The sequence below is a fragment of the Carassius carassius genome, chromosome 48 (genome assembly GCF_963082965.1).
Source record: "Carassius carassius chromosome 48, fCarCar2.1, whole genome shotgun sequence".
Classification (NCBI taxonomy): Eukaryota; Metazoa; Chordata; class Actinopteri; order Cypriniformes; family Cyprinidae; genus Carassius; species Carassius carassius.
Window position 1 is genome coordinate 5,271,475 of NC_081802.1, and position 19,631 is coordinate 5,291,105.

Here is a 19,631-nt window from a genome sequence, read left to right on the forward strand (position 1 = left end):
ATAGATTACAAAGAGATTTATAATGAAATACATCCAAAAGGTCATTATATATATATATATATATATATATATATATATATATATATATATATATATATATATATATATATTCCAACACAGATTATAAATATATTTTGGAATATATTACAAGAAATTTATTATTTAACTGTTGTAATAATTTCCAAATTTACACTCATTTGTGTCATGTAATAACAATATTCATTATATGTATATATGTATATATATATATATATATGTGTGTGTGTGTGTGTGTGTGTATTTGTTTTTCTATTCTGGTGGGGACTTAAACCTGAATACACACAGACTCATGGGGACTCGTGTCACGGAGGGGACCTAAATTGACCTAAAAATGCAGAAAGTTTCCTGTGAGGGTTAGGTTTAGGGGTAGGGTTGGTGTAGGGCGATAGAAAATACGGTCTGTACAGTATAAAAACCATTACACCTATGGAGAGTCCCCACAAGGATAGCTGACCAGACGTGTGTGTGTGTGTGTAAGTGCTTTATTGTAAAAATTCAGGTATCTACTTTTGAGTATGATTTCAGTTTATCATATGTTATTATGTTTTAAAAAGGAAGAAAAAGTACCCTCAAAAGATATTTTATCATATAGCCAAATTGTGTTAAATGAGAAAAGCAAAGAATGAGAAAACAGAATCAAAATGTAGCTTTAAAAATGTATATTTAATTTAGGTTTACACATGCTATGCTTTGTTTCAGAAGTTGCATCTGAATCAACATATATTTACAGACTAAAACAGTTTGGTTATCAGCATTCTTCAAAATATCTTCCTATGTTCCTCAAACGCAATAAAGACATAAGGTTTGAAACAACATTGGGTTGAGTAAATGTAAATAAACAGAATTTCTATTTTTGTAAAACTATGGCCAACTATTTATTAAATTGAAATGATATCCTACTCAAAATATAATATAATAATAAAATAATAATATTACTTCCTTATTAATTTAACTGTTGAATAAAATCATTTCCACATTTTCACTTCATGAGACTTCATGAGACAAAAGCTTATTCAGGGGCATTTATCCCCTATATGTACAATTGTAAGGGCTCTTCTTGCCATCTTCGCGCTCTTGCAAACTGGATGCTCTGACTTGCCGTAGAGTCCTCGTAGCCATGAGAGGTGTGTCCATGTAGATGAGCGAATAAATTTGCATCTTAAGTGGCGTGTCGCGTTAACTTAACGTCGGTCGGCGTGTGGCGTTATTTTAACGCCTGGTGGCGTCTGGCGTTAACTTATCACGTAACGGCGCTTATTTAACGCCTGGCGGCGTTATGAAAACGGCGTTTTAAAATGAATACGGCGTTGAAAAGCACGCGTATTCTGACCCATTTGGCTTTCCATACATGCCGCCCGAAGCGCGCCGACTCATCGTCAACAAAAACGCAGGCGAGACTCTACTGCAGCGAGCTGCGCGGCTGGGATATGAGGTAAGCGCGCATTTGCGCGTGTGTGTGCGCGACTGTCTCTCTCTACGACTCCGATTGCCCTCTTCTGCTCTCTTCGCATCTCATTATTTCTGTGTGAGACTGAGTCTGACATGTGAGAGCCCCTGACAGGCACAGAGCGATCGCTTGGCGTGCGCATACACACACACACACACACACACACACACTTTTTTTTCCCCTCCCTCTTGCGATGCAGCCTCTCGCTCGCACATACGCGGCGTCTCATCTCTTTCTCCTCTTGGCTTTTGCACTCCCACTCAAAGCTTTCTCGCTCGCATTTATTGCCGTGCTTTCACAGGCACACTGTTCCTCGCACTTTTTCTGTCTCGTCCTGGCTCTTTCTCTCTGTTGAACTGGAAAACCTTAACCCTTTGCACTCTGTCTCTGATCTTGTAGTCAGTCTTTTCTGAGTTTAACAGAAATGTCACTCGAGTGTTTGCCGTTTTTGTAGTACTGAAGCATTTTTAAAGACAACATGAACTTGCATTTGCAGCGCATTTATCTTTCCCAATATGGCATGCTTTACGAACAAAACTGAATACTTATTAAATTATATACCTATTAAAATTTGATTGGATCACTCGGTTGATTAGATTTTGTGAAGGAGTTCGGCATCGTTCTAGCAACATTCTAACAATGCTCCAGCACTCTTATTATGCTTGCGACAAATTTTGCACCTTCTTTTCTGCATAACATGCTATTAATTTTTTTTCTTAAATTGAAAATATACACTATATTTACATTAGAAAAAACATGCACTGATAAATTATGGATAAGACTAGCGACTTTATTTAACAAATTCAGATTTCATGTTGCCTTTAAACATCAGAGTTAAATATGTCTGCATTGTTGAGCATTTGTGCAATGCAACAGAACTTGCACAGATCTCGTTGTTTAGTAGATTCCTTTTTGTTCTGGAATTCGACGGTATTCCGCAGTTCTGGAAAACAGTGGTTCCGTGGGTTCTGGAATGGTGTGGCGTTCCGTGTCCAATTTGTGTAGATTAATGGGGAGCTGGATTAGTTCCGGCAGTGCGTCTGAAAGGACTGGCACGGAGAACAGGAAATGAGCGATTACTGCTGCGAGCGCATGATTTCTAACCCCCCCCCCCCCCATTCTCGCTCCACAGCGGTGCCTTCAATTCCACTGAAAGGGAAAGTTTCTCATTGCATTTTATGAAGCATTTTTTAACATTGAGGCAGTGGTGCCGTTTTAGAATAGAGCACGCTTTTGTGAATCAAGCTAGTTTTATGCTTAAGATTCTTTTCCCCCAATGTTTTGCCCATCTGCTATTTTCCGCATTTCCCTCATTCTGCCTACAACGTGCATCCACATGTGTCTGTGGGCTTGTTTTCTCGCATTCCATTGTGCTCCATTCCTTGCTGTGTTTGTGTATTTTGTATGCTTTGTGCTTAAAGTGGCCTGGCGGTTCCATCACCACCGCATGCTTTGACACACACACACACACACACACACACACACACACACACATTTGTAGTTCCCTTCCCCCAATGTGTCTTGTTCGCTTGTTTGTGTTTCTTCACCTCCCTTTGGCTTTCAGGCTTAGAGTTTTACTGCAACACACACACTCTTTCATTACATTCCACCGGCGCTGACGTCTCACTTGCGTTACGATGCTGATATTTACACATGTGTTTGGTTGTTCCCTCCCTTTTTATGACTCAGACAAAACTGGCCTTTGTGTGCTGATTGAAACCTATCGTTATGTGTGTGTGTGTGCGTGAAAGAGCCCCATCCATCTCTTCCTCACTCTCTCTCTGTCTGATTCTGCTGCGGTTGCTAGACTCTGTCAGTAATTTTGCTCTCAGGCAAAATGGCTCTTTGCCATTAAGGTCCAATCAGCGATCTGACAAGTGCTCTTCGTAATCTCCACGTTAATTAATCATTCGGCTGAAGGTGCTAAACACGCGCTGTTTTAAGCCATTAGCCGCCCGTTCCGCACACCTCCCGAACTCTCTTCCCTCAATCTAATGCTCGCCATTAACAGCCCACGGAAATGGAGGGTGGTTTTTTTCTTCATTTCCAACCACAAAAAGGCTGACAGTTCTCACAGGAAAAAGAAAAATTGGCATTTTGTGGATTTTGTTGTTGATTCCCCTGATAGCACACGTAGCCTACATCACGGAGATGTCTATTTGACGTCTGCAAGACGTATTTTTTAGATTGTTTGCTCATCTGCAATACAACTATAAGACGTTTCCTATCAGATTTCAAATAGACGTTTAGAAGATGTCTCGAAGATGTTTATGATTTAGAATGTAGGTAAAACTGACATCTTCGAGATGTTTGTACACAGCAGATGCCTTCCAGATGAAGCCATCTTTAACAGATACCTTGTAGATGTACGTTTGCTGTCTGAGTTAAAGTCTCATTTCTGATTAAATTCTAAAACCTTCTTTAACTGTTTATAGTTCAACACCATTTACAAATATATATTGTTAGTAGCTAAACACAATTTATATATAGCTAAACAGTTTATGAATAGCTAAACCTTGTTTAAAAATAGCTCAACTATGTGTGCAGGAATAGCTAAACTGTTCTTTACTAACAGATCAACTGTGTGTACTATGAGAACTAAAACACATGCTACTGGTCTCTAAATTGTTTACGAATAGGCCTAGCTAAAGTGTAGCCTATATAAATAGCTAAACCTTGCATATGATAAGCTAAATATTACAAATAGCTCACTCATATAACTAATAGCTTTAAAATAGCTGTAAAACTGTACATATTGACACATTTGTAAATTTTATGTGTAATAGCTAAAAAATTTAAAACTAGCTAAACTGTGTGTGCATGAATAGCTAAACTGTTGTTTACTAGTAGATAAACTAAGCGTAAGTTAATATCTAAACCTTTTTTTTTTTTACTAATATCAAAATTTTCCAAATAAACATGTTTTATGCAGTTAGCCTAAGTTAGTTATTCATATAGTTTAGCTTTGATATTAGTCTATTAGCTAAAATATTTTACGAATAGCTACATTTTTCAGTTATAGTAAATATTTAGTTATAGCTAAACTGTTTAAAAATAGCTTAACTGTACGAATAGTTAAAACTGCTCTTTGCTAATACACTGTAAAATATACGGTAAAAAAAGGCAGCTGTGGTTGCCAGAATTACACTGTAAAAAATACGGTAACACCGTTTTAGGTTTAACGGTTTTACCTTAATATATAATGTTAATATACCAACTTACTGAAGTACTGAAAGTACTCTGTTTTATACCTTTTATAACACACAGGTAACCACCAAAATCCAGGTGTTGATGAGAAAGTCACACAAAGCCCATCACAATCAGCTTTTAAATAAGATACATAGAAGGTGCATAGTGTCAATAAACATTAATTTAACAACTTTATATGTAACATACAACCCTAATAAACGTAACAGATAAGAAAAAAATAGGAAGAAACAGTTATTAAAAAACAACAACATCAAATTCAAACAAAATGTGAAATGCAACACATTCAGTTTACGGTTTTTCCCTGTAAATTTTTTACAAAAATGTTTTTACAGATTAAGGCCCTTTCACACCGGATGCGTAACGAAAAAGCGAAACGAAAAAGCGAATAGTTCGCGTCAAAACCATTCACATCAGCCGCGACGCGAATTTGCGATGTCTGTGACGTTCAGAGAGCTTCAACATTCCAAAACTTTCGCGCTGACAGTTGAGAAAATGGACACTTCAACATCATCATCCAGTGAAGACGAGCTTTTCATCTTCTTTAAAAGACAGAAAAGAAGGTTTTGGGTGCACCCAGTCCTAAAGAACAGAGAGTCTGAAGGGGAGTATGCCAATCTTGTACAGGAACTAAAACTTTATCATGGCCGGTCCCGCACTTACTTTCGGATGTCTGTGGGACAATTCGAGGAGCTCCTTCAGATAGTGGCACCGCATCTGACGAGACAAACCACAAACTTCAGGGAACCAATTGATCCGGAGCAGCGTCTGGCAGTCTGCTTAAGGTGAGCTGTCCTCTTAAAAACATCAGCCCATAGAACACACACACAAGTAATCAGAAGATCCGTCATTTTTGCTGTGACGTCACCTTTGTTTCCTTGTATGTGATTGGCTGAAGCCTTTTTGTCGCCTCAAAAGTAAAAAAAATCGACATCGAAGCGAAAAAAATAAAAGTCGTTTTTTCGCCTCAGCACATTCGCGTTCGGTGTGAAAGCACTCATTACACAAACAGCTGATCAAAAAATAAAACCATCGCGCGAATTATTCGCGCGTCAAAATCGCGTCCAGTGTGAAAGGACCTTTACTGTGAACTGATGCCTGATCTATTTTTACTTATATCTAAACTGTTTTACGTGTAGCTGAACTGTATTTTAATGACATCCAAACAATTGTATTTTATTTATTTTCTTACTAATAGCTAAACAGCTTTTTTTTCTCTCCCTAATGAGCTTTTCCTCCAGATTGCAGTCAGTGTTCCGCTCGCGGTGGATTTTCTCGAGCGTGGGTTCTCGTTACCGCCGAGTCTCGGGGCTTTGTGATTTTCCCCGCCGGCGCTCAGGGTCTAATTCTGCTGTAATGGCTTTATAAATGCGCTTGGTGACATCGGTTAAAGGCGGCTGTTCTCGCGGGGCTGTGCGTGCGCCACAGATACAGCGGAGGAGCGGCAGAGCGCGCAGATCCGTGCGCTGTGTGTGTGTCAGAGAAGGCGAGATAAACTGTAATCCTTCCCAACCTGTATTCCTCATCCCTCTCTCTCTCTCTGTTTTGGATCGCTCGTTCTCCTCCCTCTCTAGACCCTCACGTCGGCCCTAAGCAGGTGGGGACAGACCTTCCGTCTCGAGTATTTTTTCTGTCAGTCCACATAGGTTTGTTTTTCTAGTCCTCGTTCGTTCCGTCCCCCCTCCTTTTCCCTCCCGCGCTTCTGCCTCAGACAGGAAGCCGGTCTCTTGCTGTGTGTGTGTTTGTGTGTGTGTGTGAGAGAGAGATAAGCCGCGAGCAATGCACTGAGCTGCCAGCGCTCTCCCTCTCTGTGTGTGTGTGTTAAGCCACGAGCAGCTCCGCGCGCTGCCAGAGCTCGGAAATATGACATGACTGCGCGGCCGTGGCTTTCAACACAGACCGCGGCAGCTGCTCCGTTTATATGTGTGTGTGTGTGTGTGTGTGTGTGTGTGACTCAGAGCGCCAGAGAATGAGAGTTCACACTTAAACGTGGCACTCCATCTCGGTCCCAGCACAACTGCAGTAAACATGCAAACGGCACGTAGTTTTGCGCGCGCGCTCTCGTTTCCATTTTCTCATGGGCTCGCACCTTCAAAACAAACCGTTCTTGGATTGATGAAACTCCCGCGCGCCTTCGAGCGGTTCTCTGTGTGCGATTGAGTCATTTTGGCTTGCATTTCAGACATTAACCGAGCGCAAGTGGAAAAACCTGCGTGTTTTCCACAGTTGACTACATGAGTGTGTCCGCTGGTCGGATTGTGTCCGTTCAAGGTCGCGTACTTAGAATTTCTTGCAAGCGAATATTCTGATCTTAGATGGCGACCGTAGAAAAGCCTGTGACCTGAAATAACCCCATTGACTTCAATCTGGTCTAAATTCCCTCTCAGATTATTTGCAGTTTGCATATAAAATGTTAGGTTGAGGTGGGAAAAAAGGCGAAAAGGGTGAGGTTGAGTCTATTTAAAGGCATAGTTCACTCCCAAATTAAAGCTCGGCCATCATCCGAGAAAAAGTTATACGAGATAAACGTCTCAGTGTATTTTCCCCCATAGAATGAAAGTAAATAGAGTTGTCAGTGTCACACTGGACCCTTACTGACTGGTCAAAAACAGAAAGGTACATAATTCTGTGGAACACAAAAGTCATGAAGGTTTGGAATGACATAAGAGTCAATAAATTATGACAATTTATTTAGGGTGAACTACCCCTTTAAAAGCAATAGTGTTCACTTGTGAATGTTTGCAATTTAGTATCCAGCAGAAAGTGTGTGTATAAACAGAGGGTCAGTGAGGCCTGTGTGTGTGTTCTGTCACTGTCTGCCAAGCCTGAGCAAATAGCAGGATACAGATCTAACTCTCAGAGCGATGGCAGTTATATCTCACAGTCATTCATTGATTGCCTGATACATATTGCACATGAAACTGGAATGTATTTTCTTGATTTGGCAAGTGCAGAACTGATTGGCTGATTTCATACAACTTCTGACAAAAAAGGGAAGTTTTTTTTCAGATACTGGATTAATGCATCTATTGCTTTTTTGTGGAAGAACTATCCACTGGATTTGCCAAAGTTCTTTGACAGATATTCAGAATTGTGTTGCCTATTATTTAGGTGTAATCCCTCTGTCCCCTCGCATATCCTGCTATTTCTTTCTTTTGTAATTTTTTTGTCTGTTTTTCTCCCCAGCCGCTCACTTTACAATGCAACATGACGTCTGTTCAGTCTTAAGTCTGTTTTTTTCCTGAGTTGCATGTAAAATTAGAACATTCGTCAGCACTGTGCGCAGCCAGAGGATCATTAAGCAACCGCTACACATTAGTCTCAAAAAATAAAAGAAATGTTTCAGTTTTATAGCAGTTTTTGAACTGTCTCAGAGTTTATAAAGCTTTAGAATTAATCTCTGAATTAACTAATAGAGGTCTTATAATTTTGGATCTCTACAGAATTTCTTGGAATTCTTGGACTCTATAAACTGCTTGAGAACTTCAGAACTCTTCATAGCAGCTTTAGCTCTTTATAAAACCCATTCTGGAATGGTCCACTGGAATGGACTACATTGGACTTCATCAGAGTACTTCTGGCATCTGTTTTAGAGCTCTTTATCAACTTTTTTTGAGTTCAAGTACTTTTTGAACTCTTATCAGAATTCTATGACTCAACTGCATGTGAATTCCACAAATATTGAGCACATGCCTTTTTGAATTCTAGAACTCTTAGTTATCTTGTCTTAGAATTCTGGAATTCTTATAAACACTCATTCTGGAAAGGTTTCTCAACTGCCCCGTAATTTGAATTCCAGAAGTCTTAATGAAGTTTTTTCTTGAACCCTTGAAATTCTAGACTTCAATTTGAACTTGAATCCCAGGTTTTAATGGGGGCTGCCAGCATCAGAATTTGACTCTGTGACCCAGACTGGTTTCAGGTCAGGTCTGACTTGTAAAGCTTCCCCTTCTTTTTCCTGTCTGAGTGTCTATCTCCCTAAGCCAGCTGTAGTTCTTTCCCTTTTATTTTTTTATGATGTAGGTTGGGTTGACTAGGCTTTGAGGTTGCGGTAAAATAGTTGCATGTGGGGTTTAGTCTTGAGCCGGCCTGCGCCTTGTTTTGTGAGATTGCTGTTGTGAAGGGGTTAAGTGTCTTGAATGATGCATTGATTGCAGTTGTTAGCTGGGAGTCGTTTTAGCAAGGGACAGCGGGGGAGGAAACGCTACAGCAAAGAGCAGTTCGGGGGAGAAAATCACGACAAATCTTTTTCTCGCTAGGCTGTGTAACACTGCTTTATTGTCTGTTTAATGTAACACTTAGCTCTCCTGCCTGCAAACATCCCTACTGAGGAACTCCCTGAAGCAGGAGATAGAGAGAGAGAGAGAGACCTCACTGGAAAGGGAATGAGGCGATGGAAACTTAAACGGAAATACAGAAATTCTCCCTTGAACTGTAGCTAGCTTTCGGTAATTGAGCGTGGTAGGTGTGTGTGTGTATGTTTTACCTTCCATGTGTTTTGGTCCACCTCTCCAGGCTGACAGGAGCGAACATCCGCACTGGAGCAAGAGTTTCCCACTTGGGCTCGTTAACGGCTCGGCGCCCCTGCTAACGGCTTGGGGTTTTTTTCAATCGTGCCGCCGGCATGCCGTATCCTAGATACGGAGCCGGCGGGAAGCGCGAGGCAGAGCTGCTGGCAGCAGCGTGGGGCAGGTCGTACCACTGTGTGACTCCATCAGGGGAGGGGTTGAACACGCTCTCTGAGACACTGCCAGGGTTGAAGTGCGAGTGCTACGCCTCCTGAATCCTAATGTCCTCATTCATCTGAGCACTGAGCGGACACCGGCCCTCCCTTCTCCAGCCCATCTGTGTGCGCGCGCTTGTTTTTGTTGCCGCCGTGCATGAGGAATCGGCTCGCAGTGATGGATGTGGGAGTTCCTTTTAACCCAAGCTTCCAGAAGAACTCTCCAATTAAATCTGCAAGGGCTCTCTGTAATTCCGGCCTCTTCCAGACATTGTTCATAATCAGTGTACGCAAACGGCAGGAAGTGCGAATGGGACGATACACATTGATAGGTTTATCTGTGTATCAACTGCTATTATGCCAAATCTCAGTTAAGCTACGGTATTCTTTTTCTAAGTGATCAGACTTACATTTTTTGCCCGATGGGCGATAAAATTGGCAGAATTTAACGATGTTCCCACATCATAGAATTCTATGTTCTTTTGAATTGTTCCAGCACAGAACACTCTAACAACCACATAGCAACATTCTAAGCGATTACTGGCATGTTGCTGTGTTGTTGCTAGGGTGTCCTGAGTGGTTGTTTGCATTTGTGGTTGCTAGCGTGTTCTGGGCTGACACAATTCAAAATAACCTAGAATTTTATTATTTAAAATCATTCTTCAAGCAACCACATTGAAACATTCTAATGGCCGCTCAGAACACCCTAGCAACCGCATAGGAACATTCTTAACATTTTGTTGGGTTCTTTTGGCTTGGGTTGATGTTCAAAGGATCTCTGGTGAGACCTCTGAACATATCTAGGCTCCAAAATATCTTACAGGTGTGAAAATATGGAAAACTTGTGTCCAATACAATCATGGCAGCTGGTTTTGCACAGTGTAACATCGCTCACATTTCCCCCACTTTTCAAGTCGCTCCTACTCTGCTGCTGCTTGTAGACTCACACACACATTGCTGTCTCGGGCGTCTCGTATAGAAATTGAACAGCAGGCTTGGGGCAGGATTCGTCTGTAAAGCCCCTGATACCTCACACATCAATTATCAGCTCTGGGCGGAACTGTCTGTCTACCCTCTGCCCATCTCTCTCTCTCTCTCTCTCTTTCTCTGTGCTCTTTAATGGTGTTTAATGAATTTCAGTCCTTGCTGCACCATAGTAACCGCTCGTCTTCTGTCTCTCTCGCGCTTGCTGTAGGAGGTGGTTTTGTACTGTCTGGAGAATAAAGTGTGTGACGTGAATCATCGGGATAATGCGGGTTACTGCGCGCTTCACGAGGCCTGTTCCCGCGGCTGGCTCTCCATCGTACAGCACTTACTGGAGCACGGGGCTGACATCAACTGCAGTGCGCAGGACGGCACCAGGTAAACACATGCATTCATGGTATCACCTAAATAGCAAAGCGTTACATGCAGTACTAATTTGTGTGACTTCCTGTGCTTTCGTCATACTGTGTTTGAGAGTATGTGCGTTCCACTGAGGCGCAGATTATTACACGTGCTGACGCATGCACACTCAGTGTCAGTAATTATATGTTTGGTAATAATGGCTTTACAACAACAGAAGAGGCCGAGAATCTTAGCTCGGATAATTACCGCTAGAAGAGCAGATTAGGCGTGTGAGATCCCTGTCTTCGCTATACACTTAAAAATCCAATTTCATTTCCGACTCCTGTCGGAAAGATGAATGACGGTGACAGGTTTTAATGACTGTTTTATTGGGCAATGCCAGCAGATAAAATTAAGGTAATTTGGGACTAGTGAAGTAATTGAACTGTTTAAGCAAAAATAAAATCCCGCAATTACCAAAGAAAGTGACATTTAAAATGGATAAACTAAATTCAAACTGTATTATAAATGTTGTTGTTTTACTTTTTGCGAAGTAAATGATCTGGTCTCTATGCCAACAGGCCTCTCCATGATGCTGTGGAAAACGATCATCTTGACGTGGTACGACAGTTGTTGTCATACGGTGCCGATCCAACCTTAGCCACCTACTCAGGCCGCGGTTTGCTGAAGATGACCCACAGTGACATAATGGAGTGTTTTCTCTCTGGTAAGAGAGCCATGTACCTCTCTTCCACCTCTATTCCCAGAATTTCTTTACGAAGGTTCGGCTCCGCTTGGCTATCTGGTTACTAAGCAACAGCTGGAGCGTAGGAGAAGCCTTTAGCTCCGTCAAATCAGCTTTCCCTGAAAGGAGATTATGTGTGTGTGTTCATCCGTGTGCGTCTCTATTTGGTCTGGTGCAGCATGTCTGTTTTGAACAGTGTATGGGTTTGTCAGACAACAATATTTGGAAAAGTTGGGTTGTGTTATTGAAATGGTAATCTGAGCCTTATCTGGAGCCATCCGAGCTAAAATGGGCTATTGTTTTTATGGTTTTAGAAACTTTTGACATAATTTTGACGGAGCCATTGTTAACTGACTAGCTGCGCAAATCCACGTTCAGCATTTATTCGCGCAGCTAGTCAGTTAACAACAGCTCCGTGAAGTAACAGCTGCTCTATGTGAAATCACCACCTGATGGAATTTACCACTGATTAGAGAACCGGCTTTACTGACGAGATGCGCATAACGATCAGCCTATCGTGATCGGAGCAGCCCTGCCATCAGAATGATTTTGAAACTGATATTTCAAGATAAAAAACCTTAGAATTGCTTCACGTTTTGCTTTTAAAACTGTGCAATGTAATGCTAAACCATAATGTTTGCCAGACCAAAGACTGATTGACATTTTCTTGACAGATTGGTTTAATGCAGATTTTTGTTGAAAATACCCCAAAATATTCTTTCAAGAGTTGTTTATACAATTACCGTTTATCGTTAGCAGAGCATTGACCTTGTCATTGTGCTGTTTGCCACCCATTGTGTGCAAAAGTAAAGTTTTAATGCTCAAGGTTAGACGTTCACATGGAAAAGACAAGCTGTGCTCCAGGTGCATGTGAAGATGGCATCACAGGAGACGTGGCATTTACCGAGAAGGCCTTTCCTGTGTTTGTGTTAACACTGACCCCTCTTGCCTGAGCACAGCTTCGCCATAACGGTCCGAAGAAAAAACTCTCTCTCTCTCTTTCAGCGACAGTAGTCGTGTTTTTTGAGGGTACGGCTTGATTAATGGTCTTAAAGTTTCAAGCTGAACTAGAGGGCATCGCAAAACAATTTGTACACAGCCAGCATTTGTTCTTGACGGCAGTCGCAAGTTCTTCACCTCCAAAGCCGTCTTAACACGTATGTGTGTGTGTGTGTGTGTGTGAATTAGCTTCAGGGCTGCCAGTTAAAGGGCAGCTCAGTCACATGTTGGAGGTTCACACTGGCTGCATGCGTGTTAGATTATGCATGAGTTTGTGAGACAGGAAAGAGCTCGGCCTAGAAGTGCAGGGCAGCATATTGTGTGTGTGTGTGTGTGTGTGAATCAGCGGTCTTGTCCCGTTCTGCTGTCTTCTGCGCTGATTTAAAGACCCTCCCCAAGTTTGTTTTCCCTCTGTGGGAGCCTTCTAATCAACCGCCCTCTCTCTCTCTGTCTCCCGCTCTCTCTCTCTCTCTCTCTGTCTCTCTCTCTGTCTCCCGCTCTGTTTCTCTCTCTCTTTCTCTCTGTGAGGAATTGTTAATGGCTGCGCTGGCAAACGTGGCTCCCGTCGCTGCTGGCTGTGCTTCGCAGCAGAAAGGGGCATCTGAGCACGCAACCACATAATGTTTGCAGAGCGTCAGAGCCTCTGCTGTCTGTAGAAGACAATCTTCTAATTGTCACTTGGTGAATGCGGTCTGTTTAGCATTTGCACAATATATCGGTCATCATATCGGCATCAATTAATTGTATTTATTTTAAGTAACTTTTGTTTATTATTATTCGTTTTTATAATGGATTTATTAATGATTAGCATGATATTATGCTAAAACTAGCTGGAAGTTTAGATGTTTTTTCTTTGCTAGTTTATAGGGTGTAAAATCAGTATCTGCCAAAAGTTCTGTCAGTGCATCTCTAGTTGCCTCCTGCTTACATCACTAATGGTTTCATTTCTCTTTCTTATTCTAGATTACTTTGCCGATCTGCAGGGCAGAGTGGACGATGACCCCTGCGTGTACTGGGAGTTTTACGGCAGCGCAGTGTGTGGTGAGTACCACTTTCACACTCAAACACACACACACATATTTACAGAAACGCACAACACACACAGTAACGGACACAAAAAACATCATGCAAACAGACAGCCAGTTGGATAAACACCTAAAGGTAAACTATAATCAGTGTGAATCATCAATGTTTGTAGACGCTCATTGATCTAGAATAGAAAAAATAGCATCCATGTGTGCTTCTAGCTCTCTGATGTTCGCTTAAAGAATTGATATAAAAATCCCCCATTCGCTGGGTGGTGGGGTCCGCACCATGGGGGCCAAAATTGATGGCAGCATTTCTTTATTGCTCTTTTTTTAAATGAATTCTAGCTGCGTAGCGAGAGTTCCCCTGGCTGCCATATATTAGCAGATCGCTCGGTGTGTGTGTGAGTGTGTGTGTGTGTGTGAGCAGGCCCGTCTCCAGCTGGCTGAAAACAAACCCACAGCTACTGCACATTTTCCCTTGGATTCCTGGAATAACAAAGCCGAGAGAGAAGGGGAGGTGTGGAAGGGAGCTGTGCGGCTATTTTTGGGAGCTTTGCGCTGCCTTGGAAAAACTCAAAGCGTAACAGAAAGAGGTAGAGCGGCCTGTTTTGCTCCGAGGCGTACGCTGTGCCGCTAGCGTGGACCAACGAATGAAGTGGCTTCACACACAGCTCTTCCCGCAGTGCCGCTTAATGGAAGAGAGTGCAAATAGGAGAGTGCGTTCAGAGAGCGATGTGAGAGCAGCACCACGAAAACATGTCTTGGCGTGAATCCGACAGGGAAAGGGAGGGCGGGAGAGGACTTTGAAGGGATATCATGGGAGCAGAATCCATAAGCTCTCAGAGTGTGTGTGTGATTCCATAATTCACACCTCGTCTCTCATTTCTAATCGATATCTGTCTGTCTGACTAATAGAGCCTGCCGATGACTCGTCTGGTTATGACATCCTAGCCAACCCGCCTGGACCCGGTGAAGACGAGGATGAACAGAGAGAAGTTTTCGAGTTTGAATTCTCTGACCGACCGCTGCTGCCATGCTACAACATCCAGGTTTCTCTCTCACAGGGGTAAGAGCATAGAACTTCTTTTTTGACTGACCTATGTCTGTAACTGCTTTTATTTTTGCAAAAACTGTATTTTTTGCATGTTGCATGTTGGTTACAAGCAGGATGTTTGCAACCATTTGTCACCAAGTGATTTTTATTATTTCTTTTTTTACATCTTCAATTTTTTGATCCTAGTGGAATTTTCATAATTGGGAATTTTAATCATTAAATTGCTGATTGTGCCCAGAATTTGGTAATTGTTCACGAATAAGTTTAGTTGTTATTGGATGATTGTTGATTGCACTAAGGCATTTTATTCTGATCTGAACAAATTTCATAAAAAATTGACCCCAAGAAAGGCGCTGGTAATTATTGTTAAAAGTTAGGTTGTCATTGTAGGATAGTGGATTGTGCTAGAGCTGTGCTTTTATTTGTATGTCAACTGATTGTCATAATTGCCGAATGTAGCCATAGAGCTTCCATTTCCAAATAGGACATTGATAATCATTTGACGAAATTCTGATCATTATTAGAGAACTGCACATATTCACAGATATTTAGTTCTAATCTAAACAAATTGTCGCAATTATGAAATTCATATGTAGAGATGGCAGTTGTTGGCTACCAGGACATTGCTTGTTGTTTGCAATGTTTCTAGATGTTCATTTAATGAGCAAAGCCAGTAGTGTGTTTAGGCACCATGCAAACCATGTAATTACCTTGGAATGCTATTTCTATGGAGGGGGAAGGAATGTAAATTTTTACCAAGGGCCCCCCCTCCAACCTCCAGAACAAAATTTCTACCAAGGGTAAAGGAACGCGATTTCTACTGAGGGGTCCTCCACCGGGAATGCTTGTTTAGGGCCCCCAATACTCTAAATGCGTCTGTGCAAAGCCAATTTCATTGACTCTTAGAATTCATCGGATTGAGTCATAATTTGATCGTGACTAGACAGTTGTTAGTTTACATAATAGTTGACATGAGTTTGACCTACATGACAGGTGTTTTACTTAAGAACTGCACGGCTACGGAGTGTGCAGACCAGGGATCCTCAAATCTGGGCCACGAGATCCACTTTCCTGCAGAGTTTAGCTCTAACCCTAAACAAACACACCTGAGCAGGCTAATCAGTGTCTTCAGGATAATTAGAAAATCACAGGTAGGTGAGTTGGATCAAGGTTGGAGCCTCCAGGACAAGATTTGAGGAACCTTGATGTAGACTGACAGCCAGGGAAGACGTTAGTTTAGTGTTAGCGAAGACTTGAGGCCCGTTGCACGTAAACAGAGCGAGGACAGCGAAAGCATGCACGAGAGAGACAGTCTAGTGACACGCTGCTAAACAGACGCAGCTAATTACCTCCCACACAGGCTCTTTCTCTGCCGTCACCGTGCTCCGCTCTCTCGCCACCCCTCCCTCGCTCGCCCGCTTGCTGTCTCGCTCCCAGGCTCAGCTGCCGCGCTCACTGTTGTGTATAATCTTCAGTCTGCGCTTGTCTCTGGCCTTCCCCTCCCCCGTTCTCATTCGCCCTCATTCGCTCGCTCTCCCTCTCGCTCTCTTTCGCTCGGCGTGGCTGCCTGATGCAGTATTAATGGCTTTCTGCTCTCCTCACATTTCCTCCCCCCTCTCGCTCGCCCTCTCTCCTTCTCTCTCTCTCTCCCTTTCCCTCTCCCACTCCATTCAGCGTTCCACACTCCGCGAGAGCCACAGACCGCCTCAAGTGCCATCGATTGAGCACTGCCTGTTACTGCTTTCCCCGCTGTGTATGTGTGTGCGCGCGTCTGACAGGCTCAGTCTATGGTCTTTGTGCGTGTGTGTAGCCTATTGTGTTCCTGGACGAGTGAAGGCCTTAAGAATCCTTGTGTGATTTTGTATAATTGTCTGAATGCCTGTTTGTTCTGGGTCGAGTGTTTAACACGGTGTATATGCATGTATATTTTTGTTTTGGTGTTTCTAACTTTGTGCATGTGTTCTGAAACAGTTCATGTGGACGCTGCAAATTTGCACCAACTTTAAGCATCTTATTTTTAGTATGATATGAATAAAACTAAGCCTTGATAACCTGTTTTTTATATAGCATAGTGGCATTAACTTGACGCAACGATGCTAGCATGAAAATTTTGCTCTATTTTTCAGCCAATTAATCTTTCTCTCGCTCTTTTTTTTCTCAGACCTAGAAACTGGTTGCTGCTCTCAGACGTCCTCAAGCGCTTGAAGATGTCTGCTAGAACGTTCCGCGCTACGTTTACGCACATTGAAGTAGTGACTATAGCCGAGGCAGAATTCTACAAGCAGGCTTCTCTGAGTCAGCTGTTCTCCTGTCCGGAAGAGCTCGAGGGATTTATGCCTGACAGCAAGGAACTCTTGGATCTGGTGGAAATCAGTGCCGACCTGGTGGCGCTGCTGGGGTCGTCCCTCGAATGCTTGGACGACCGCTGGGAGCCAGTATCCAGGCCTCGCTTGTGAGCTTCTGCACATGCACGCACACTCATACTGACTCTCGGACAGACCCTTGGAGACCCATGGACAACTAGAAGCAAAGGAAAAGGATATTCTGAGGCAGTTCTTGACATTTCAAGGAACTTCTGGACTGGTAGCCAAAGGCGAAATTGGATCCCAGTGCAGCTGATCTTTCTATTTGGCTTCAAGAAGGTTTCGGAACATCTCTTGCGCTCTTTTCGCATACTAATTCTCCTGGTGACGATGCAAACCTGTACATGGTGCACATTCTGCAGATAAAGAAAGAGAATGGACCTAAGATTTGGACCAATATCTCTGGCTAACTCTGAGATATGAAGCTATGCTCACAACGAAGAACTCTTTCATTTAAAAGAGATGTTTTCTAAATAGGATATATATATATATATACAGTCACTGTATTTTATTTGTGTGTATTATATATAGATATAAATATATATATATATATATATATATATATAAATATAAATAAATATATATATGCGCTGCCTTTTTTGTCTTGTTTAGTCAGGTCTTTATTTTATAATTGGAGTTACGATGTTGTAAATACATAATTGGGCTGAATTGGGGTTTTAAACGTAATGTCAACGTAAGAGGATTTACTGAGGCTGTAAGCCCCTTCGGTTCGTAAAGAGTAAATTAGCGCACTACATCCGCGATTTTCCTCGCCTGGAGTAGAAGTTTTTATGGTGTTGACCAGTAACCAGTGTGGGATTTTTCGCTCTCCCGTGTTAAACTCTAATCTACAAAGCTGTTTCATACCCTGTATGCAAGCTGTTGCTTTGACTAAGTCACTTATTTATGAGTAGAAATTAAGATATTTTAATGTGGCTTTTCTTTGTAAAATATTAAAGTAATTGTAAAATACTAATTTGACGCTTTGTTAGGCAAAGACATGCTTGAACTTGTAAATAATGGGTTGACTATTTCAGTAACTTGTTTCTGACGTGTGTTATTGTTTTTTGGAGAAGTGTTCGGACTTTGTAATTACATACCTATCATTTGTATTTATATTTTACCAAAAAAAGTTCCTTTAAATAAGTGGCAATAAAATATTGTGTATATCTTGTGGTCTTCTTATATTAGTCGACATTACATCAAAAATGTATCATATTTACTTTTTGGTCTGGTTGTGCATGTTATTTCAAAACCATTGATAAAACTTGAGATAAAAATTTGTTTCACACTGAAATATGTTCAATAATTTCATGTTGTTAAACCAAATTGAGCATAGTGCTGCTCTGATTAATTCATGCACAAATAGATTATTAAACGTACGTGTTTATCACTATGTTTGGAGATTAAGTTCTGAATTCCATAGCGACTTTCTACTACCCTACTAACAATTCTTGATTCCCAAAAACTAACGTTCCCAGAATGTTCTTTTTTTGGTTAGTCAGGAAAGTCTTCTTTACGGAAATAGAACGTTAGTTTCTGGTTTGTAGAATGCAGAGGTGGGTAGTAACGAGTTACATTTACTTCGTTACATTTACTTGAGTAATTTTTACGGGGTAACGAATACTTTTCGGAGTATATTTAAAGATGGGTACTTTATACTCTTACTTGAGTAAATTTTTGGGGGAAAATCTGTGCTTTTACTTCGTTACTGTGGGCGACGCTCCTCTCGTTACTTTATCTTAATGCAATAAATGTTATAAAGCTTCAGTTTATTCCAAACGCGCCGTCTACTTTTCTCTGGGCAATGAGCGATGCCCATTCGCGAATGATTCATTCTTTTGAGTCAATTCTGTTCAAAGGCTTGATCAAACCAATTGGCAAACGAGTGAATTGGTTCATGAATCAGTTTGAATGAGTCGTTCAGTTCCCTGCCGCACGCGCTGAGCGTCTGAAGTGGTTCACTCGGAGTTGTAACGTTTAAGAACAGAAAGAGCGTTGAAAACGTGGCTGGAACTGCACTGAATTGAAATCTGCAAAGGTTATTATTTGCTAGCGATGGAGATCCTTATTAGATGAACACCGCGTGAGCTGTCTACTGTTTAACAGGTAATAACTTGGGCTACATTCGATTACAGTACACGATACCACTGTGACATTAGTTTGTTGTACGTGTGTGGCTTATAACAGAGGGGAGTCAAGTTGAATGCAGCTTCCAAAAGACAAAAAATAGCCGATTAAGATTTTATTAATGTTAATACAATCACACTGGTGCAAGTACGTTCAGCGAGTCATATTATCAGCTGCTGAATTCAGATCTGTGATTGCTTGCTGGCGCTAGCCAGAGATAGATGCGTTTATACAGCGCTGCGCATTATAACAAATCACACATGATTCTTTTGAGCTTATTAAAGCATTTGCCAATCAGAGGCGTTCAGATGAGTCATCGCTGAAATGCCTGTGCTTCCTTCACTCGCTCACTGACTGGAGACCTCTTTCTGGCGAATTCTCTCGTCAGAAACAACAAAGTGCAGATGTGTGTACGAATCTTTAATTAAGATATTGATTTCACAGTGTTAACAGTTTCAGTGATTTTAATGGGAGTTTCTGAGAGTGATTGAAATCTAGACTGTCTGTGAAAATTATCTTTAATAATGTAAATGTTATTTGCTCTCTTTCTGAACAATGAAAGATTAGTAG

The 19,631-nt window shown here is 41.7% G+C and overlaps 1 protein-coding gene across 1 annotated transcript in view; it reads left to right on the forward strand.

Moving 5' to 3' along the window:
• LOC132131725 (BCL-6 corepressor-like) overlaps window positions 1-18,100 on the forward strand; it is a 53,172-nt gene extending 35,072 nt beyond the window's left edge. The window contains exons 10-15 of the mRNA XM_059543817.1: window positions 1,388-1,471; window positions 10,612-10,778; window positions 11,324-11,469; window positions 13,450-13,527; window positions 14,430-14,580; window positions 16,730-18,100. Coding sequence (XP_059399800.1) covers window positions 1,388-1,471; window positions 10,612-10,778; window positions 11,324-11,469; window positions 13,450-13,527; window positions 14,430-14,580; window positions 16,730-17,024 — 921 coding nt within the window. The 3' untranslated portion in view covers window positions 17,025-18,100. The remainder of the gene's footprint in view (window positions 1-1,387; window positions 1,472-10,611; window positions 10,779-11,323; window positions 11,470-13,449; window positions 13,528-14,429; window positions 14,581-16,729) is intronic.
• The last annotated feature ends 1,531 nt before the right edge of the window (window positions 18,101-19,631 follow it).